General features: G+C 38.8%; 1 protein-coding gene across 1 annotated transcript in view; it reads right to left on the minus strand.

The window, feature by feature from the left end:
• Window positions 1–1,719: 1,719 nt before the first annotated feature.
• The window catches only part of LOC135705146 (uncharacterized), a 29,066-nt gene continuing 6,898 nt past the window's right edge, over window positions 1,720–23,887 (minus strand). The window contains exons 2-3 of the mRNA XM_065226734.1: window positions 15,000–15,821; window positions 1,720–2,176 (exon numbers count right to left, since the gene is read on the minus strand). Of these exons, the coding sequence (XP_065082806.1) occupies window positions 2,103–2,176; window positions 15,000–15,807 (882 nt within the window). The 5' untranslated portion in view covers window positions 15,808–15,821 and the 3' untranslated portion in view covers window positions 1,720–2,102. The remainder of the gene's footprint in view (window positions 2,177–14,999; window positions 15,822–23,887) is intronic.

Consider the following 23,887-nt stretch of genomic DNA (forward strand, 5'->3'; position numbering starts at 1 on the left):
CTTGGTCCTTTACCCAATGCTTAACTTATCTCCATTCCACTCAGCTACTCGCAATTTCTTGTGATATAGTGGGCGGAATATTATTATATGAGACAATTCAATGCAGACGTCTTTGCAAATTTGGTAGATCGACAGGTAATCGGTGAGTTACCACGATAGTTGCTATTCAACAACTCGACAACGTCCCATCGTCAACGCCTGCTATGAGAATTTCCCATTGCAGACGCCAACGAAATGACGTCATCGAGCTATCGTTCAACTACCCTGGTTATCGCCTGGTACCTTATAGCACGATGCTAGGAGGTGAACCGGAAGAATCGATGAGCTACCTCTCCCCCTCAAGAAATAAAGATCATTTAGAGTAAAAAAGTCCTAAAGTTTTTCCCGGCCTCCCTTTCTTCTGGCTTCCTTCGGAAAATTCTTCTGACTTCTTCAGGAACATTCTTCCAATTTACCTTTAAATCTTCAGTTTCGTCTGAAACTTAATCCAAACTTCCTCTTTTTTTCCCTTGATTTGTTTTCCGTCGATCTTGTTTTCCGTGCTGTGCACCAATGCAGCTCCCACACCTGGACCCTACCTATCGACCCATCTACTCATGGACCGGGGACCAATGGCTTGGCTTTACTTACCTTCCGAAGGAAGGCGTGATCAGAGATGTTATGCCTCAGAACATCCCGGCGGCGCCGACTGGGATTGAACCCAGGACTGCTGTTATGAGAGGTAATCACGCTTACCACTACACCACCGGCGCCGCTAAACTTCCTCTTTGGAGGTTTCTTTTCGCTCCTCTGGTAAATTTCTCGAAACTTTCACCCATCTTTCTTTCATCGGGAAATGTAATTTTTGGTATATTTCCATGATTTTTTTCACTAAATATGTCTACGTTTCGATGCAGTGAGCAGGGCTGTGGAACAAGATACTTTTCTCTAGAGCAAATATTCGAAAAACATTAGACTAGCTCAAAATGTCAAAACTGTTATAAGATTTCTGAATCAGAAAGTAAGGTCTATCACTAGTTCAGTATCTTATCGTTGATATTCCTTCAGCTGGTTTAAAAATGGTCATTGGTTTCTTAAATGACACGAAGTTTTTCTAGTTTATAATAAACATTAAAGATGTTCTTAACAAAATATTTATGAAGTCTATTCGGGTCGATATGATATTTCAACTAAATTCTTCATTAATCAACATTATTATTCATTTCATAAATATAACTGTATCAAATGAAATCACGTTTTGAGCTTGTTTGGTAAAAAAAATATAGCCCTAAGTAGGCAGTACTTCAAAAAATTTAATTCATTCTACGGAAAATAATTGCTTCTTTTCAATCTTTTTTATGTTAAAACTGTTTATTGTTGACCCTTCATAAAGCCTCAAGAAAGCAGAATAGTCTGTAAACCTTTGTTTGCAAGGTCGCTCATATCACCCCGATAGTGTGCTCATTTTACACCAACGGTTTTATTTCGGTTACAAAACGAACATTTATTTAATTTTTTCTTCTTTCATAAGATTCAAACGTTTACTTTTAATATTCAATTTGCGTTTATGATGTAAATGGGGCTGGAAACTATCCATTTGGTTATACATCATTCGAATTTTCCACTGAATTTTGTATGATTAGCGATGATTTTCTTAAGGTGGCCAAACTGCTCTATTTTCCCCTACTAATTTGATTAGATTGGTTTTTTTCGGATTGAGTTAGTATCCCTCAACTGGGAACTTTATCCAATTCTTCAGAAAGTTTTAGAGGATGATTTACCGTTGTGAAGAGAATTTATTTTAAATAAAAAGATAGCAGGCAGATTGGTATCCAGATGCAGCCTTTTTTTTTGACTGTATATTGTGGAATTTTACATGCACATTACATTCGTTCTCTCTTCGCAAATGTTCATTCGACGGATTTCTGGTGCAATTCTTACCTGTTAAGCATTGATCTTTATATGAATGTAGCATTTTACTTCATCAATGTTTCGCAGTTTATTTTAGCAAAATTACAATAAATAATAACCTTAATGCCGAGTTTATGGAAATTGAATACATATACATATATTATTATTTTTATTTGTTAAACTATAATCATCTTTCACTCGTTGGAAATGATTTATTTGACGGTTTTGCAAGACTCCAATGAGATAGGTTGAGATTGCGTCTCAACCAGTGGATGATGGCTGTAACCTGAAATGTTGAAAATGTTAAGAATGTTATGTTTAGATATGATGAATATGAAATTATAATAGTAACACTTAGAGACCAACCAGAAAAAAATAACAGTAACAACTTGAGAGTTACTGAAAATTTTGTCGAATTCAATTTAAATTTACAAAAATTTACTCAGTGGATGAGTAAAATTTCCCTTGATTTTCTTCAAAAATCGGCCAAATATCAGGAAAATCGATGGAAATTTTATTCATTAACTGAGTTACCCAATTTTTTGCAATTTTGAGTTACTCTCATCGGCCGTGAATATTGATCCAATTTTTGAAATCCGACATTGGGATTTTTTATATCGGACAAAATGGATCGAAGGGTTTCAGAATTATATTAAATTTTGCCCACGGGTAGCACTTATGCTTTTAAGAACGAAAAACAAATTCAAAGAAATAGAGTTGGCTAAATTTCCCGGAAAATTTAAATCATTTTTTTTCGATTTTCCCAAACATCACATACATTACAAAGGTGTCTTTGAAAGAAAACCTTATCAAGATAAATCAGTATCACTGAAACACCCATCAAACTAAAGCTTAGGTTCGTCCCATTCATATGAGGCTAGTTTCGAAATATTCTATCAGGGGTCTATAGATCAATTAAGTTTTTTTTTCATATTTTTTAGTGTAAATTACGTCCAAAACATAATTTAATTCCGTTTAAACCCAACAAATGTATGGAAAAGTGATCCCCGATAATGTTTTGTTTAAACTAGTCTTAAAGATAGAAAAGCACCTAAGATTTCGTTTGGTAAGTGTTTCAGGTTTTATAATAATATTGTTCTACCAGATACACCATGACTTATTTTAGAAATCCATAATTCATTAATGAAATATAAAATAAACAATATTATAGGATGCAAACTAAATTTCCATTTTAAAATTCAATTTTTTTTTTTATTAAAAAGACTTTCAGCCATCCGCTGGTTTATCTCTGTTATTCAAGGTTTAATCCCTGTTTTATAAATCATGGAATAGAAAACCATTGAATTTAATCATGATAATTTTTAATGCTTCTATCAAATTCAAAAGGATCTTATTTAAGCACAATTTTGATCACAACATGATTATAAAATCAAACATGTTTTAATTTTTTTTAAAACAAGTCACTGAAATATATCGAACCTTTTTAAATTTTAAAGAGCATATTAACCGATTTTGGGAGGATCAATTATTATTATCAAGCTTAAAGATAGTTAAACAAGCATGGTGTAGATACGACTCGTAAAATCGTGATGTCCTCCGTCGATAGTTGGTGGTCCTCTGTGAAGATGTGTTCCGCAACCTTTGATTTAAAATCATATGTTAAGCCTTTTTGCTCTTGCTTTTTGGCCGTATTAACCTCCGCTATATGTTCTTTAAATCTAGTTGCTAAAGTTCTCTTTATTTGTCCTACGTATACTTTGTTACAATGATTACATTTTATTTTATATACACTTGCTTTTGTGGCATCTTCCCTGGTTTTAATGTTTTTGGGGGCCCAACTCGCATCAAGCGAGTCAGCCCCAGATGAAACTTCACCGATAACTTATCGGTACGTGGATGTGATATCTTTGTACACTGGACACAACCGATGTTGGAGTTAGAATGTGCTGTCTTTATTTCTATGTATAGTAACCAGCTACCTGACTTGAAACATGCTGACGAGAAGTCATTTTTAGTTGAACAATTTATGGTGGCAATCGTTCCCATACTTGCTGGTTATGCCAAAATGCTGACTTAAGCAGACACTGAAGTAGCGTTGCTTAATGTTAAATTTTGATGGAAGCATGTAGGTACACTACACTTTACCTAAGACATTAGCTGGGCCTTTAGTGAATCCTAACAATGATTTCAACTGGCTATGTCCAACAATCAATACGAAACTAACGATTTTAAATTGGCTCACTACTTGACTAGCCTATTGGTCCCAAGCAAATCGATTAACGTACCCCATTCTAGTCAAAATTCTAGTACTACACAATGTTTGTTTTGATTCGCTATGAAAATTTGACAGATAAAATGAGGGGTTATTGGATTTTCCTATGTTTCGAGGGGTGAATCGATTAGCTTGGGACCGAAGATAGTACCAGAGCTGAGCCAAAAAGATGAGCACATTTCTTCGGAACCTACTAGTCTTAGAGTTACCTCTATGCTATGTCTACTTGTGAAAACTAAATCTAATCCGAATTGTTTTAACTGTGGTCTTAGCTTACAAGTAATATCTTGATCAAATGGAACGGACACTCGTTTCAAGGGTTCAGGTGCTGCGGTGGGGGTTGTTAATAATCTCCTTTGTAGAATTCTCGCTTTTTTATCAATGATTGCCTGGATTGTGGTTTCCTTGTATCCGTTGAGTCTTGCTGTTTCGAAGATGTACTGTAATTCCTTAACCTTTCCTGTATCACTGAGTGGAAGAGTCTGCATCCGATGAATCGTGTGGTGGAAGGCGGCCATTTTCTGTTGGAACGAATGGTTGGAACTATAGGGGATAACTCTTTTTGTGCTTGTTGGTTTCGTGTAAATTTCGTATTCAAGCGAAGAAGATGATGCCGATTCCCTGATGCCTAGAATATCAAGAAATGCGAGGGGGGCGGCACATCTAAATCTCAATTCTAGATGCTCAAAAAATCTCACACTAGCGAATAAATCTTCGAAAAATCATCATCCCCCTCGAAGAAATGCGAGTTTCCCGTCTTTTTCTACCTCGTGAGTGAATTTAATATCCTTGTGAATTATGTTGATCTCATCTAAAATTTGAGGAACGGCTCACCGTTTAACTACGCTGAAGACATCGTCAACACACCTCCACCAACGGTTTGATAATAGTCCTTTCTCCTTTACGATTGTCTCCAAGTTGGCCATGAAAAGTTTACACAGGAAGGGGGATAGGGGGTTTCCCATTGGGGCTCCTTTTGTCTGCTTGTAGAAGTTACCTCGGAAAGAGATGCAGTTCTCTTCCATACAATGGGGGGTCAGCTTAAGGTACGTCCGAACCTTGTTTCTCTATGCTGCATCCTCTCGTTGTGTTAATAGCCAGTCCTCCAAATGGTTGATCGCTTCTTCGACCGGTACGCTGGGAAAAAGAGCTGTGACGTCGAAAGATACCATAATCTCGCCTTCGTTGATGTCTCCTGAAGATTGTAGTTGCTGGGCGAACTCCTGGGTGTTACTAACTGCTTTATTCTGGAACTGATTCAGCATACTCTGGAACTCTGTGACTAGCTACTTCGCTAGTTTGTGGGTGGGAGAACCAACTGCATACACATCTCTAGCATTTCATTCCTCAGTTTCTGGACTTTGGGGAGACCTTTGATCCTGGGTAGAATAGGATTAGATTCCAGTGCTTTCTGCTTTCCTCGAGATCAACAAACAACGGAATTCAACTTTACTCATCAGGGATCAAGGAAACGGACACACATGGCTTTTCAAGTGACTACCTAGGACACATCAACGAGTAAACAGCGGAGTATCTGCTCCCAGGCATGGAAAATCATTTGCATTCATTTCGTGCATTCATTTACATTCATTTGCCCCTAACTTTTTCTGTATGTATGTATGTAAGTAGCCACCATCCTAGCTTGGGTCTTGCCCTGCATGCGGCTCCACTCAACAGCAAGATCAAATTCCATCATCATTCTGAATTCAACATACTGCTGTATGAAGGGCCCAAGGGTTGGACGGGCCCGTAAGCAGAGGCACTTACGCGAAACCCGCGGGAATAAGAGAATCTCCTTCCAACAATATGATTCAACAAAATGAATAACGAAATTCGCAATACATGTTAAGCTTTCCACGGGATGGTTTGTTTAAGAAGAGCGCGTCAAATTCATTGCAACTGTTGGAGTGAAATGTAACTATCTAAAGTGACAGTACACATTCCCTCCTAGACTCCGGTTGGCACTCCACTCCATTGTCCAGTTACAACTTCAATGATGCCCTGATGCTCCCTCCCGTCCCAGTATGTATTGTAATTTACATTATGAATTTATATATAATCATATGATATATAATGTATTAAAAATATGTAGTAAAATGAAAAATATAATAAAAAATAAAGATGTTTTACAAAATAAAAATAACCTCGATTGTTGGGTCCTATACACACACTTTTTGTTTTATGTGCCATGAAATGACATAATTCATCATTGTATGTTTTGAAAATATAATACTAAAGTATTGAATCAATAGACCGAAAATCGAGGTTATTTGGACATGAGACATTATATTTAAAAGGATACTACCAAACCGACCATCAAACGCACTGCCCAAAAAAGCAGACACGTCCCCTCGAAAATGCAATCGAGAAATGTACAAGAACAATCCTCAACTGGAACGTACTCACCAAATCAATATATCCGGGAGCGCATTCCCGATGTCGTCGAACGGCAAAAAAAAGGAACTCGGTGAGCAAATTTGTGATAGGGAATTTTCACTGAATTTTCACTGAAAACAACCACGAATTTCACCACACCCAACTGCGAAACACGTTCAGAAGCACTATTGGTACACTTTCGATATCAATTACTTTTGAAAAAACTTTTTTTTTTTTTTTTGCAAATCGTTGATCGTTCTACGTGAAGAAGTAATATTAAAAACATATAGTCAAAGTATTTTTTTTTTTTTTGCAAAAATAGTTGCAACTGTACCAACATCAACACTGATCGTGCCAACTCTTTCACGCACCTTGCAGGGCGTACATAAACTGAAATTAAAATTTTCACTCGCGATGCCACAAATTTCTGGTCCGGGAGAAACAATCAAACCATGCAGCGCCAAATCTTCTGATGCTTGCAATTTTGCAAACATGATGAATCATGTTTCTTTCTCGATTCTAAAACTTCTCGGAAAGCGAGAAAACAACCACTCACACACGTATAACCGTCCGGGAGGCAGAGTGCCAGCGCTAATCCGGCAAATGCAGCCGAAAACTATGAAAGCGAACGCACGCACAAAACAGAGAACAAACACAACCTTATCCAAAAGGGTTCCGTGCGCGACTGTCATTTGCCCCTAACTTTTTCTATCAACAAAATAATGTATGGATCTTTTGTAGGTTTTTTTTATAAGCTACAACTTTTGTTAACAACTCAAATCCGCATCGCTTATGTATGACGAACCAAGCGAACATAATCCACTACTGTTTTTCAATGAATGTATTTTACATCCACTGAAAAACAGTAACAAGTTCTGCCCGCTCTAATTCGTCATGCATAAGAGATACGATTCCACTGCGTCCTAGCAAGAAGTACGGTCAGCTTAGTTCGCGCTCCGCTATTTTGGAAGTTTTCTCGCTATTCGCTTGATTTAAATTGTCAGTTTTATCTCGCTTAGAGTTCCCAGCTAAATAATTAACTAAAAGTGTGTTTTTTTCTGAGAAGAAAGTGTGTTTTCGGCATCATCGGAAGGAAAATTGTTTTTACGATTGCCAATTCGCCAACCATTTTGCGCACCACCGGTGCGCGGTAACGCATACCTGCACACGGATCATCGTCATCGAGTGTTCAGCTGAGTGCCGACATACAAGCACACACCAACGAAGACCGCCCGCATACGCTGATCGAAGATCATCCACGCTGCGCGTCGCTCCACTGCTGCCGTTTAAACGCTCGGTGGTAGTAGTATAGGATTATCAGATAAGTTTTTGTTCTTGTTTCTCTCTTTCGCCCACAGTTAAATTTTAAGTTTGTGTTCTGTGTTTGTAGTTTTTTTTGTGTATTGTGTCCGAGTGATTATCGTTTCAGTGGTAGAGCGTTTTTCGCTCCCACTAGTACGGCAAAATGGACATTTTGTCGCAAGACGAAATGGACGTTTTGTCGGAAGATGACACCACTTTGCCACGCGATGGCAAGAAGGGTCGAAAACGTACGTCATCTCTCCCTGGTTCATCGTCTCAGTCTGGCAAAGGACAGGCTCAGATAAACCCCCGATCGCGAGCCTATCCAGATGACTCGACTGGCCCATGGGTTGTCTACTTTCAGCCCAGAAACAAACCTTTGAATGTAATGCAAATTACTAATGATCTGACGAAGCGATACTCGGCCGTGACTGAAATCACGAAGGTTAGGCACAATAAACTTCGTGTCTCCGTCTCTAACCTCAAGCAGCCTAACGAGATTGCTGCCTCCCAGCTCTTCACGCTCGAGTACAGAGTTTACATCCCAGCTCGTGATGTGGAGATCGAAGGTGTGGTCACCGAAGCGAGTCTGACCCCCGAGATCTTGGAGAAGCAGGCGGTTGGCCGTTTCAAGAACCGTTTGCTTCCTCCGGTGAAGATACTGGACGTCCAAAAACTGGGCTCAGTATCTGTCAGCGAGGGTAAAAAGAGTTTTACCCCCACAGACTCGTTCCGTGTGACCTTTTCTGGTTCAGCCCTTCCTCACTACATCGAGCTGGGAAAACATCGACTACCTGTGCGTTTGTTCGTTCCCCGGGTCATGAACTGCCAAAACTGTAAGCAGTTGGGACATACGGCCTCCCACTGTGGCAGCAAGGCACGCTGTTCCAAATGCGGAGAGAAGCATGGGGATGACACCTGTGCAGCTACCGCACCAAAATGCGTGTACTGTAAGGGAACTCCTCATGGTATCTCGTCATACCCGGTGTACAAACAACGCGGGGAGAAATTACAACGCTCACTTAAGGAACGTTCCCGGCAGTCTTTTGCAGAAATGCTTAAGACGGCCACGCCATCGACCAACGACAAAAATCCCTTTTCTCTTTTGTCAGATGACGAGACTGACTCTGACTTGGCTGAGGAGGGAACTTCTTTCTGTTTTTCAGCACGGAAACGAAAACGCATCCGTTCGCGGAAAGTTGAGAATGAAGAACCTTAAATCAGCTTGCCCAAATCAAGGAGTGGTGGAAAAAAGGAAGTTTCTACTCCTCCTGGATTCAGAAGAACTGACTATACTCAGGATTTTCCACCTCTCCCGGGGACATCCAAAACCCCTGATGTCCCATTTTTAAGAACAGAAGCCCCTTCTTCATCTGGGTTGTTCTCATTTGATAAAATTGTGGACGATATTCTCAAGTACCTGAATATTTCTGATCCTCTCAAAAGCATTGTTCTGGCAATGCTTCCTACTGTGAAGACCCTCTTGAAGCAATTGACATTGAAGTGGCCCCTCATTGCAGCAATCATTTCTTTCGATGGATAATTTTCCAAACGAGGTCGGGGATTTGATCACTATTCTACAGTGGAATTGTCGAAGTCTTATTCCTAAATTAGACTCTTTTAAGTTTTTAGTTCACAATAATGATTGTGATGCATTTGCTCTTTGTGAAACTTGGCTCTCTTCAGATATAGATCTTCCTTTTTATGATTTTAACATTATTCGACTGGATCGTGAGGATTCGCGTGGAAGAGGGGTACTTTTGGGGATCAAAAAGTGCCATTCTTTCTATAGAGTGAATCTTCCACAATTTACAGGTATTGAAGTTGTCGCATGTCAGGCTATTATTAAAGGTAAGAGCCTTTGTATTGCTTCTGTTTATATTCCTCCTAGAGCCGTTGTTAATCGAAAACAACTTTCAGATATATGTTCAGTACTTCCTGCTCCACGGTTGATTATGGGAGATTTTAATTCCCACGGTACAGGCTGGGGGGAACTGTATGATGACAACCGTTCTACTTTTATATATGACCTCTGCGACAGCTTTAATATGACAATTCTTAACAATGGAGAAGTAACACGTTTGGCTGGTCCATCCTCAAATGGAAGTAAATTAGACCTCACACTTTGCTCTAACTCATTATCGTTGGATTGCACGTGGAATGTGATCCAAGATCCCCACGGTAGTGATCACTTGCCGATCAAAATTTCAATTGCCAGTGGGTTCAATCCGTCGGAATCCGTTAACGTCGCGTACGACCTCACCCGTAATATCGATTGGACAACGTTCAAGACCGCGATAGAGGAAGCCGTGTCGTCGGTAGAAGGGCTTCCACCGTTGGAGGAATATAACTTCCTCTCCAATCTGATCTTGGACAGCGCGCTTCGAGCTCAAACTCGGCCGGTTCCTGGAACGTCTTTGCGTAGGAAACCTCCTTCCCCTTGGTGGGACCACCAATGCACTGAGGTTTATCGTAAAAAGTCCGACGCGTTTAAGCTTTTCCGGAAACGTGGAACACCCGTGTATTTCGAAGCGTACTCGGCTCTTGAACGCGAACTCAAGAGCCTCATCAAAGCCAAGAAACGCGGATACTGGCGGCAATTCGTGGACGGATTATCGCGCGAAACGTCGATGAATACGCTTTGGAACGCGGCGCGAAGGATGCGTAACCGGTCTTCGAACAACGAGAGCGAGGAGTACTCAGATCGTTGGATTCTCAAGTTCGCGCGAAAAGTATGTCCTGATTCCGTGCCGGCACAGATGATTCCTCGCGAAACGACGAATTCTGTAGACGAGATCAGCCAGCCTTTTTCAATGCTGGAACTCTCACTCGCGCTCCTTTCGTGTGGCAATTCGGCTCCGGGGGCTGATAGAATCAAGTTCAACTTGTTGAAGAACCTCCCAGACGTCGCTAAGAGGCGCATGTTGAACTTGTTTTGTCAGTTCCTGGAGCTCAATATTGTTCCGGATGATTGGAGGCAAGTGAGAGTTATAGCCATTAAAAAGCCTGGAAAACCCGCTTCAGATCATAACTCGTATCGTCCCATCGCGATGTTATCGTGCATTCGAAAATTGTTGGAGAAAATGATCCTTTTTCGCTTGGACAAATGGGTTGAGACGAACCACCTACTCTCAGATACTCAATTTGGATTCCGTAGGGGCAAGGGAACGAACGACTGTCTCGCGTTGCTTTCCACAGAAATTCAGTTGGCTTTTGCTAAAAAAGAGCAAATGGCTTCTGTATTCTTGGATATCAAGGGGGCTTTTGATTCAGTATCGGTTGAAGTCCTTTCAGACAAACTCCACGCTTGTGGCCTTTCTCCATTAATAAATAACTTTTTGTACAATTTGCTGTCAGAGAAACATATGAGCTTTTCTCATGGAAACTCTACAGCTTCTCGATTTAGTTACATGGGTCTCCCCCAGGGCTCATGTTTAAGCCCCCTTTTGTATAATTTCTACGTCAGAGAAATTGACAATTGTCTAAGTGACAACTGCACGTTGAGACAACTTGCAAATGACGGCGTAGTGTCTATGACAGGGTCCAAAGGGGTCGACCTGCAAGGACCCTTACAGGATACCTTAGACAATTTGTCTACTTGGGCTATTCAGCTAGGTATCGAATTCTCCACGGAGAAAACTGAGTTGGTCGTTTTTTCTAGGAAGCATAGCCCAGCACAACCGAAGCTTCAACTTTTGGGTAAACCGATCACTCATTCTATGTCCTTCAAATATCTTGGGGTCTGGTTCGATTCAAAATGCACCTGGAGATCCCACATTGAGTATCTGAGACGAAAATGCCAACAAAGGATCAATTTTCTCCGAACAATTACCGGAACGTGGTGGGGAGCCCATCCGCAAGATCTTCTAACGTTGTACCGGACAACGATTTTATCGGTTTTAGAATACGGTAGTTTTTGTTTCCAGTCGGCGGCTAAAACTCACATCATCAAACTGGAACGTATCCAGTATCGTTGTCTTCGTATCGCGTTAGGATGCATGCACTCGACTCATACTATGAGTCTAGAAGTGTTGGCGGGCATGTTGCCACTATCGGATCGGTTCTCGGAATTGTCCCTCAGGCTCCTCACCCTTTGCGAAGTTATGAACCCACTGGTAATCGAAAACTTTGAAAAGCTTCTTGAGCTGAACCCTCAAACTCGTTTTATGTCATTGTACTACGTGTACATAACACAGGATGTCAGCCCTTCACAGCATAATCCTCATCGTGTATGCTTCTCCGACTTCGACAGTTCTGTTCATTTTGATTTATCAATGACGCAAGAGATTCGCGGAATCCCAGAGCATCATCGTTCCATGATTGTTCCGTCAATTTACGCTGCAAAGTTTGGCCAAGTTGATTCCGCAAGATCGTTCTTCACAGATGGATCACTAATAGAGTCGTCCGCTGGTTTTGGTATTTTTAACGAATTTCATAGCGCCTCTCGAATGCTTCAAGCTCCTTGTTCCGTATATGTTGCTGAGCTGGCGGCAATACATTATACGCTAGAAACGATCGCCTCACTTGCACCAGATCATTATTTTATTTTTACGGATAGTCTCAGTTCTGTCGAGGCTATTCGCTCTATGAGGCCGGTAAAGCACTCCTCGTATTTTCTCATGAAAATACGAGAGCTTTTAAGTGCTTTATCTTTAAGATCTTTTGTCATCACCTTTGCATGGGTCCCATCTCATTGCTCGATTCCGGCCAATGAGATGGCTGACTCACTTGCTAAGGTGGGCGCTATGGAAGGCGATATTTACGATCGACAAATCGCTTACGATGAATTTTTCTTCATTTATCGTCAACAGTCACTCGTCAGCTGGCAGAATAAGTGGAGTGAAGGGAGTTTGGGACGATGGCTATATTCGATCATCCCTAAGGTGTCGAAGAGTCCTTGGTTCAAGGGGTTGGATGTGGGTCGAGACTTCATTCGTATGATGTCTCGCCTCATGTCCAATCACTATTCGTTAAACGCTCACTTGTTCCGTGTTGGGCTGAAGGACAACAATCTCTGTGAATGTGGACAAGGTTACCAGGACGCAGATCACATTATTTGGTCTTGTGCTGAGCATCGCGGAGTCAGATCTGAACTGTACGATTCCCTTCGGGCTCGAGGTAGACAACCTAATGTTCCAGTTCGGGATATTTTGGCTAGACGCGATCTGGAGTTTATGAAACTCATATATGTTTACTTTAAGAATATTAACATTAGATTGTAAGTTTTATTAACCTTGTGTTTAGTTTGTATTTTGTACGTGCGGGTTTTTTATGTTTGTTTTCAAGATGAATAGAAATTAGTTCATTTTAGGATTAATTAAAATTTGTATCGTAAACCACATTTCAAACCTCCCTCTCCCTTTTCCCATCCAAAAAAAATTGTAAATCCCCACTAACCTCGAGACAACCGCGAGTATCCGGTCCAGCTCCTGTAACTTTAAATATAAGAAATCAATAATGTATAACAAAAATGATAACTCGGCTCTGTAAAGTTTATTCGATTGAGCCTGTACAAATAAAGTAATTAATAAAAAAAAAAAAATAAGAGATACAGATTTGAGCTATGGACAAAAGTTGTAGCTAATAACAAAATCTACTAAAACTCTATGATGCATGCATTGCGGAATGCTGTTGATGAAAAAAGTTAGAGGCAAATGAATGTAAATGAATGCATGAAATGAATGTAAATGATTTGCCATGCTTGCCTGCTCCTACAGGAAATTAAATTTAAGATTACCTAGCTTCTGTACCTGGGTTAATATATATTCGGTAAAATGCGATGTTTTCTTCAGTCGAGTATCCCTAATAAAAATAACCATAAAAGAGAGCTTAACAACGTGTTTGGGGCATCATCCAAACCATTTGTGGGATAGTTTAACTATCCGGGATACAGTTTTGTTTATTAGGGATTGCAGAAGTCTGCACATAGTAGTCGAAATACGCGTATCTGTCAAGGATAAGCAAAAAAGGTAGTGGAATTAAATGGAAATTACTAATCCTTATCTCTCTCTTTATTTACAAAAATCGTTTATAACTTTTCAAATACAATGCTTCAGCAAAATATACGTCATCCAATCTTATAAAAGTACTTAAAATAAATGATTCGCCAGAAAATAATGCGTAATGTTCATGTTGATGATCAAAAACAAAGTTAATGGTAACCGTAACTTACTTATTTAAAAATTGTCTAAATTGTGAACCGATAGAATATCATTTTCTCCAGTAAAGTTGCTTTAAATTAATTGTTGTGCAGTTTTGTAGAGCATTGTGCCTAATGCTGTCAATTAACAACTGCGGAAGTGCTATAAGAACAATTAGATGAGAGCAACAGCAAAGTTCCAGTTAGGAAGTAATAGTCAAACAATAAGGAGTAAACACTTTTTTAATATTTTATTCTTTATCATCAATGTTTCTTTCCGATTACCTCAACTTCAAGATGTTTCCTTCGGAAACCATTCTAGGGTCACCAGGTGGTCAATCTAGGTCCTGGAAGATATCATAGACGTTCATGAATTTGATACAAAACTCTGAAAATGTTGATGTGTCGCATATCCCATCATGCATCTGTTAAAAATGTGAATCGGCAATTTTTCCCGGAGGCGTCGAAATATAGACGTGATGAAATTTTTCTTGACTGCAATGAAAAAACCACGCTAACGATAAACAAAATTGACTGACATTTCTGTTTTCACCATGCCTAATGTCACGGATACACTTGTATGACAAACTATAAACATGAGCGTTATGTGTATAATAAATTATGAGCACATCCATGGTCACATTGCTGATGATGATTTTTGACAGCAGATAAAATATCAGCGTTAGTGAACCAACACTAGTGTCAACAGGGTATTATTGATACTGTTTGAGTATGTTGGAGCTGATTTTGATTTTTTTAATGCAACTTTCAGATGTTTAATTGGAAATTCTTGAATTGTTTATAGAAAATCAACAATTTTTATTGGGAAAAACACTTGTTTTTGATTGAAACTTTTCAAATTATTGATGATATTTTGATAGTTTTACCGGCGAAAACATTATTTTCCACTATAACTTTCAAAGCTACAAAGCTATTTTAACATAATTTATGGAATACCTATTTTAATTAATTAATTGCACCTTAACAAAAAGGTTTATTGGTAGATTCGGTTCAAACTATGGGAAGGTTACCTCAATAAATCCAAAAAAAATAATTTACCTTTTGAAAGACTTTGCTTCAGGTGCAGCTTCTTCAGCTCATACAGCTGTCGCGGTGTGTAGAGTTTCTGTTTCGCCTCCAGTAGCGGTTGGAACATTTCATCATTCGAATCTTCATCGCTGCCACTTTCAGTCGTCAACATGGAGTTGTTTGAGCTGGAAGAACTATCGTCGCAAACCGAAGATGATAGGGACGAGATTGTTTCCGACGTCGTTGAGGTACTATTCAATGATTCAGGAGTTTTCGGAGCACTGAAATTCGATGCTGTTGACTTTTTCAGTTCCTTCTTGGTTTGTTTCACTGGCACCGCAAATTCTTTGATTGTTGTGAACTGCTCATGAAGAGGCAGGTTAGGATCATACGATTCAACATCCTCTTCAGCAGTTTCATTGTCATAAGAGTTTATTCTCATGTTATCTTTATTTATCATTGCAAACAACTCACTGTTCAAGATTATTGGTACATTACCCTCTATGCGAATATCACCGTCTTGTACAGCAACTTTCCTCGTTTTACGGCTGCTTATATCTTCACCCTGCCCACTTATTCCCAATTGCCTCAGTAATGGAGTTATTTCATTTGCATCTTTATAATTTAACATCTCCTGCGTTGTTGGCATGTATCCCAGAGGTGTCACTTTTTCCTGAATTCCAATGACTTCCGATGCCAACTTCAATTTGTTAATATAATTTACATCCATAATCACTCTTCCTCGTCCTCTGCTTCTCTCGTAGTCGGAAGCTGACAGTGAGTATCTCCAGTCACATACTTCACCGTCGACATTGTCGAAACTCGAATCACGGGACATTTTTATTGAAGTATCTGAAAAGAATAGGAGAAAGTTGGAATTTGTTAGATCTGGTGAAGAAGAAAAAATACATTGAAAGAACTTTTCCTACTGCTGATCATACATAAAGCTCGATTCACTTAATATCTGGACGCAAGAAATCAGCTCTATCTCGAGATTGGTGAAATAAAACAATTGAGCAGTTAAAATAAAGGTTTTTTATTGCACTTGCAGGAAAAAATATCAACAGTCTTACTTCGATTTGGTTTTGATGAAATGACGTACTTTTCTTGAAATACCTCGCATCATCTTTTGGACACTGTTCGTCAACTTGAGCGGCCATTTTATTCCACCATCGCTGCAGCATCTCGAGTCACTTTTTCAATATTTTTCAGCTTCCACTTAACAATTGTCCAATATTTCTCGATTGGGCGAAATTGAGTGCAATTGGGTGGAGTGAAGAATTTTACCTGTATTTTTCGATGAAATCCACTCTGTTGTCACGGTACCATTGAGGTGTCTCTTCGGCAGCTAACCAAATCTGGCCAAAACTTTCCAGGGCCTTTGTGACCTTTGGTAAATGGTGGAATGCGTTTTTTCAGACACTCTTCCTTGTACAGCTTCGAGTTCATAGACTCATTTGTACGCCATCAGAGACTCTTGGGTTTGCTCTATTTTTTTTATTTTTTATTATTCTTTATTTGGGAGATTTTTAGCCGTAGGCTAGTTCATCTTCGATTTGGGTTTGCTCTAATTGTTCTCAATACCTTCCAATTCAGTTGCCGATCGTAAGTTGCACTAAGACGCTTACTGTGATCCTTCCGTTCACGGAAACGTTTTAGGACAGTGTGTGTGTGTGTGTGTGTGTGTGTGTGGGTGTGTACAATCTAACCCCCACTGTCCGGCAGTGTTATTATGGAAGAAAACTGCTTTTTATTAACCTTCAATTAAAGCAGGTTTAGTCCGGGAGTTAGAAGGTGTTAGCTCTATTGAAGCTCCAGTGACCCATTTCAGAATGCCTGGTAATTCACGACCACTCCGAGGTCACTTTTACTTACAATAAGCCCCGCATGTTCACTCTACCTTTATCAAATGGATAATGGTATCATAAACACACTTCCAGATTCAAAAAAGTATTATTTCCAAATCTGGCACGTATATAGTTTTGAAATTTGTTCAACTGTATTAAATCGATTTGAATGGACATTTCTTACCAATTTTGTTTCGAATACCTCTTGATTCATCTGCTGGCAGCACTTACTGCCCCTTACCGGCGACCAACTCGTCTGCCCGCAAAAGCAACAACGCCTAAATCTCAAAGCTCTCCGGACGTCCTCTCGAAAATGCAATCGAGATATGTATAAGAACAATATTCAACTGGAACGTACTCACCAAATCAATACATCCGGGAGCACATTCCCGATGCTTATTTTTTTCTCGCATGCCCGTCGTCGTCGAACGGCAAACAAAAAGGAACTCGGTGAGCAATTTTGTGATACGGAATTTTCACTGAAAATAAACCGCGAATTTACGAATTTCACCACTCCCAACTGCGAAACACGTTTAGAAGCACTTTTGGTACACTTTCGATCAATTTCTTTCGAAAACACAAAAAAAAGTTGCAAGCAGCGAGCCAACATCAACACCGATTGGCCGAACTCATTCACGCACCTTGCAGCGCGTAAATAAACTGAAATTAAAAATTAACACTCGCGATGCCACTAATTTCTGGTCCGGGAGAAAATCAAATAACGCAGATTGCGACATCTCTTCTGATGTTTGCAAACATGTTGAATCACGTTTTCTTTCTCTATTCTAAAACTTCCCGGAAAGCGAGAAAACTACCAATCACACACGTATAAACGTCCGGGAGGCAGAGCGCCAGCGCTAATCCGGCAAATGCAGCCGAAAACTATGAACGCGAACGCACGCACAAAACAGAGAACAAACAACCGTACCCAAAGGCGTTCGAAACTGCAATCCACGCACGGAAACGTTTTAGGACAGTGTAGCCAAATTCAACGATTTCGCAATTTTTTAACCTGCCACGTTGAAAGTACAAAATTAATTTCCTACTTTCGGCTTCTATCTGTCACAACTTTTTTATATTTTAATGAATCGTAACAAAACTTTTTTCCACTGAAAGAAAGCGCCCATTACATATGTCAATATATTGACAAACATCGTATTGTCAATTTTCCTTACAATATAATCAATATATAAATATTGACAACATTAATGACAATACACTAAAGCGTTTGTTACACAGGTCAATATATTGACAATAAATTGACATACTGACAATATTATTGAAAGATAAAATTGATGACGATGGTTTGATGACGAGTATTGTTGAAAACTGATTTTCATTTCACTTTCTCAATATTCTTCCCCTACCCAAGAGGAGGGAGAACGTACGTCATTTAGACCGACTGACTCACAATGCACCTTCACGCATGCAGTGTTGGCATTTTGTTTAAATCTTCGTGTGTGATATAAAATGGATATCAAACTAATTAAAAAAGTATCTTTTTACAGTCGCCAATCACTACCAGGCTTCGTCTATATCGATGTTCATTTTCTACAAAATCACAATCATGTAATTTTGTTTTTTTTTTTACTTTAAAATAAAATAAATACTATCTGCGTTTCACATGCCTATACGTAACGCAAATTCAATAATATATGCAAGTTCTTCCTTTAGGAATGTTTACCAAAACATCAGCATAATAGTTTATTTATGGGAAACTGCATACCATGAACGTGCGTTATTCAACACGAGTGGTAATTCCACGCAGTCGACAATCGATTTCATTCAATTCCATTAATTTGTTATCATGTTGTCCTGTGTATTTTCTGTGTCCTGTCAAAAAGTTACAACATTTGATATTGGCGTTGACGGAACCGTCGAGAAATCATCTCTTCTAACAAACATTGACAGTTTCTTATTGGAACTTTCAGTGGAGTGAAAGGATAGTACCAACTAGAAATACTCAGAGGGTGTGATAGGCGGAGAAAACAAAATACAATACGGCATCAAGGATTTGTTCCTAAATTATCTTGCAACCCTAGCTAGAAGCTAGCATTTCAAATGACTTTTATTTTTGATTCGATTTACATGCAAAATAATAATTGATTGCATCGCAATATTTTGCACATTTCCTGGTGCCATTCATTAACCAACAAAGATCATTTTGTATTGTTTTTGGTTCCAAAACCTAGTTGAATTTGAGAAGCACACAAAACATTAAGGGGATTGAATTTCTGTTCGATTGCAATACTTTCAAATTTATTCTAGAAAGAATAAGAAATCCTCGGAAAAATTCTAATAGGAATGTTCGATTGGCTCAGATTTTGACAGTTCATTTGGCTCAAAACATTCTCTCCGCCCATCTCTTCCTCTCAGTATTTCTAGTACCAACCAATTCAACAATTTTGAAATTTATTACGAAATTGTACGGACCTATTTAAAACCGTTCAATGATAATGTGTCGATTTTATTGATTTCTTACGAGTGATGGTAATTTGAAATTTTACCGACTCAGGTTATCCGAATTCAGTGTGTAGTTAGTATTTTCCACACTCAAAAAATAAATCACATTTCCAATGGAAAATATCCATTAGAATTTCACTTAACTTTCATGTGATCTCATAATTGGGAATCGCCTCACAAAATCACATGAACCTTATGTGTCCAATGAAGTTTATGTGATTTGTCATATACAATTCATGTGATCGTATGAACGTTATTTGAATTTCAGATAAAAATCATTAATTTTGTTATTGGAAAAATATCATGTGCGTTTCCAATGGAAACTATATGAAAACTTTTTTCAGTGCATAGGTCCAGTAACGACGTTTCTCTTTTGACCCGCTGATCCATGTTTCTTGTGTGGGGAAATTAAGACAAGTAATATTGACTTTATTACATTGAGGTTAAAAGGCTTCAACCGTATTGCCATTGATGTTGTCAATATTCGTATATTGATGATATTGATAGAATTGACTGTTTTTTTTTGTCAATATATTCTGAGTATTGACAAAGTGAAATGAAAATCAGCTTTTCGTCAATACTTGTCATCAATCATCATCATCAATATCACCTTTTCAATAATATTGCCAGTATGTCAATTTATTGTCAATATATTGACATGTGTAATGGGCGCTGAAGATAGCTTCCCAAACAATCTGCTGTCAAAACATTCAATAATCGACCAAGAGAACTGCTGTAAAAAAATAAGCAGTGCGTCAAGATTTTTAGTGAATCTAGTTTTAATCAGAATTATATTAATGGACCTACACAAATTTTGACGTGCATTGTAGACAATTATTTAACTTCAAAAAAAAATATCAAAACCAATGAAAATTTATTTTACACACTGAAAAGTTACATAAAAAAATTAATATCGATTTTTTAACTAGGGGAATTTACGTATTCTCGTCAATCTAAGCAGCGTCCGAACTACTATTAGCGATTTCTCAGCGTCACACACATACATGACAGGTTTGTTTGTTGACATTTATCTGCTGCTTGCTGTTCTACCAATTCCAATCGATAGAACTGATCAAAACGGGTTGAACATGTTTTTACAACGCTCCAAACTTCTCAGGTGAGTGTGACTATTGTCGGCAGTCTCTTTTTCTTCGGCACCCTTTCCATTTGAACTGCGTGTTAACCAGCTGTTCTATTATCGGCAACTCGAAATCAGCCGTATTTTGTAGTGTGTATATTTAATTTAAAGTAAAATATGGCATAACAGGATTGCACAGTCGTAAAAATGTAATCAGATTGAAGCTGAAAAGGTAAGGAATCGGCTTAATACATTCAGCGAAGAGTTTTGATGGGAAAATACAGTGAAATTCACGTTTCAATTTCGGTTGCCGAAAACAGTCAATGGGTGCCGAAGCCATAATTTACCCTATATTTTTTAAAAATTAGGAAACATTTTTTTATAGAAAGAAATTCTTTTTATCTATAAGTCGCCCATACACTGGAAGATGGGAACTTTTAGAGCACAAAAAATGTTCTAACAAAAGGTTTGTTTTGTCTGCATTGAAATAAATCTAACAACGGGAGTTCCGAGTATCCCCGGGGGAATGAACAGTTTTGTTGATTTTACAGTATATTAACAATTAAATATTGTGGGCGTATCCTGTCGTTCAGACGTATTGCGTGTGCCACAAAGTGAGGGTTTGATTCCGCTGCAGCTCGTATCAGGAAAATGCAGCTGGGTGGCATCCCTATCTTGTTCGCCTTGCCTTGAAAAGAGCTAACATCGCTGCGGGCCCGCGAGTCGTGGGCCCCACTGACAGCTCATAATTTGTAAACAAATAGAAGATTCATGCCAGAATTTCAAAAAAAGCCTGACTGATATTTTAGATATTCTTAATATTTTTGCTTACATTTTGTGAAAAATAAACTTAGAACTCATAAAATATTATTTCTGATTTTCTACCACGAAGTCAACCATTTATATGGCAAGAAAGGGAAAATAATTTTATTGGATAATAATAAGACAATGCAGTCACGCCATTTTTGCAGTTCACACTTGAATTGTGACGTTTCAGATGTTGGTTTCAATAACATGGCGGCATATCACCCAGTAATAAAATTATATGCAAAATTTACTAGAAGAGTTTCTAATAAGCCCTCCCAGTTCCTCTGTATACAGAACAAATCTGATACTATAATCAGAATTGCTCAGGCTGCATGAAGCAGCCGATTTCATCAAGGAAGTTCTATTAACAACCAAGAATTAATCGTTTGAGGCATACTGAAGCATTAAGAAGGTGATATGTGTCACTATATGAAATCATTATCGTTGCAAATACATATAAATAAATTAAACATAACCCTATGCTTCAGTACCGTCAACCTCCATGTCCATGGGGAGGGAAAAGAAGGTGAAGTGTGTGTATGACACATAAAACCTGTCAATTTAGCTTTCAAAGGGTCACAATAGCGATTAGCTGTAACGATGAGCAACGCGATGAGCGAGCAATCAGCGATCATAAAATCGTTAGTTGTGTCCTTCTGAAAGCAATATTGACAAATTTTATAAGTCATACACGAACTTTATCACCTCTTCTCGCATCTAACAAATAAAAATAATCATTATAGTATCCCATAGTTTCCTAATTACCAAAACTAGCATTTTAGCTGTAATGAGCAATTGCAAGCCTGATGAACGGTTTGTTTTCCCACTAATCTGTTTCCCTCTTGCTCGCACTCGTTCGATTTAAATGGTGCAGTAGTGTGCGCCGATTTAACGTCAAAAAGCTCTATACACAACGTAGGAAGAAGTTCTGCTCGTGCGCGATCAATGACGTTTATATAAGGTCTGGGCCAAAGGGCTTATTGACGAGTGCACGGATGGATTTGAGTTCACTCACTCGACAAAAAGTGACACAACAGCGGGGCCCTGTTTACTAAAAATGAACACATATGTGTTCATTTTTAGTAAACAGGGCCCCGCTGTTGTGTCACTTTTTGTCGAGTGAGTGAACTCAAATCCATCCGTGCACTCGTCAATTGGTGTTAGTGAAATGTGCAAATGGTTAGTGGTGTTCGTATTATATTGCAATGTTTATCTTTTTACACGAAACAGCTGTTGGCAGTGACGTATATCTATCTGTTCTCAGTATGTTGGCAGTGACGTATATCTATCTGTTCGCAGATGTTCAGCAATGTTTACAACATTTTTGCTTCTAACACCAGCAAGCTGCCTGTTGGCCCAGACCTTATATAAATGTCATTGGTGCGCGATCACCATGTTTTTGCAATCAAGAATTATTCATGTGTTCAAGCGAGGGGGGCGACACATCTAAATCTCAATTCTAGATGCTCAACAAATCTCACACTAGTGAATCAAACTTCGAAAAATATTCTTTCATTTCTCTCATCTACTTGCATCGTGCATCATCTTTTTGCTGGAAATGTTCATTATCGACATCAATCTTCTTTCTATCTACTCAGCGTGCGCGCAGCTAAACACAGCAAAACACAATTTTTCCTGCATCGTAGATAGAGTCGCCCCCCTCGTGTTCAAGTACATAGAGAAAGAAAAGGTCTACCTTCTTCTGAACTTTTACTTGAAGAATATAATTAAAAAATAAGTGACATCGTGTTCAAGCAGATATTGCACATACTGAACACTAAACACTAGACAGCGGACAACGCGCAACACCCAGTAGACCAGTAAGGACATTTTCCCAGTATTTTAATTTATTTAAGCATAATATTTAAGTTACAGTCAATTAGAATTAGCATACGATACAAGAGATTTAATATTACCTGTTCGTTTTTGCGTAAAATAATCAATATTTATTTTACTTGTAATTACCTTTGAAAGTTTTTTTCAAGTTTTTTTTTTGTGATCTGAAAATTTTCCCAGTTTGGTTAGAAGTTTCGAAGCTAACGCATGTCCACAAACCTAATTGACGAGTGCACGGATGGATTTGAGTTCACTCACTCGACAAAAAGTGACACAACAGCGGGGCCCTGTTTACTAAAAATGAACACATGAATAATACTCACGTAACATTTGAAACGGGTCTATCAACTTATGTACACAAAATTTGTTAAGCCTTTTTCGCGCGAACCGAATACGCTCACGTAAACTACCAACACCATCGGGCAAAGGAAATTCTCCCCTTCCCCATAGTGCTCTTGGTTTGCGTGGGCGTACTTCGGTTCTCGTGAAAAGGACCTAGCAATTTATTTACAAAAGTTGATAGGCTTTTTTCAAATGTTACGCGAGTATTATTCATGTGTTCATTTTTAGTAAACAGGGCCCCGCTGTTGTGTCACTTTTTGTCGAGTGAGTGAACTCAAGTTCATCCGTGCACTCGTCAATAGAAAGATAGGCAGAAAAAGTGTATCATGAAGAATGGTTGCATGCAGGGCTGCTTCCACTCACTTGCTATAGATGAGTGATTTTCGGAGTTTTGAATTCGTTAGATGTTGTAATGGAGATTTGTGCTGTTGGATGCGGGAGGAGATTGGAGGGCGGGTGTTTGACGCATAGAGCCTGTCAATTTCGCTTTCAGAGTGTCGGAGTCAGCTGTTTTATGATTCGTGAGCGCTCGCGATTTGTAGAAT

This window comes from Ochlerotatus camptorhynchus, unplaced genomic scaffold, assembly GCF_037179485.1.
Source record: "Ochlerotatus camptorhynchus isolate MF236.1 unplaced genomic scaffold, CSIRO-AGI_Acam_v1.1 ptg000258l, whole genome shotgun sequence".
Lineage (NCBI taxonomy): Eukaryota > Metazoa > Arthropoda > Insecta > Diptera > Culicidae > Ochlerotatus > Ochlerotatus camptorhynchus.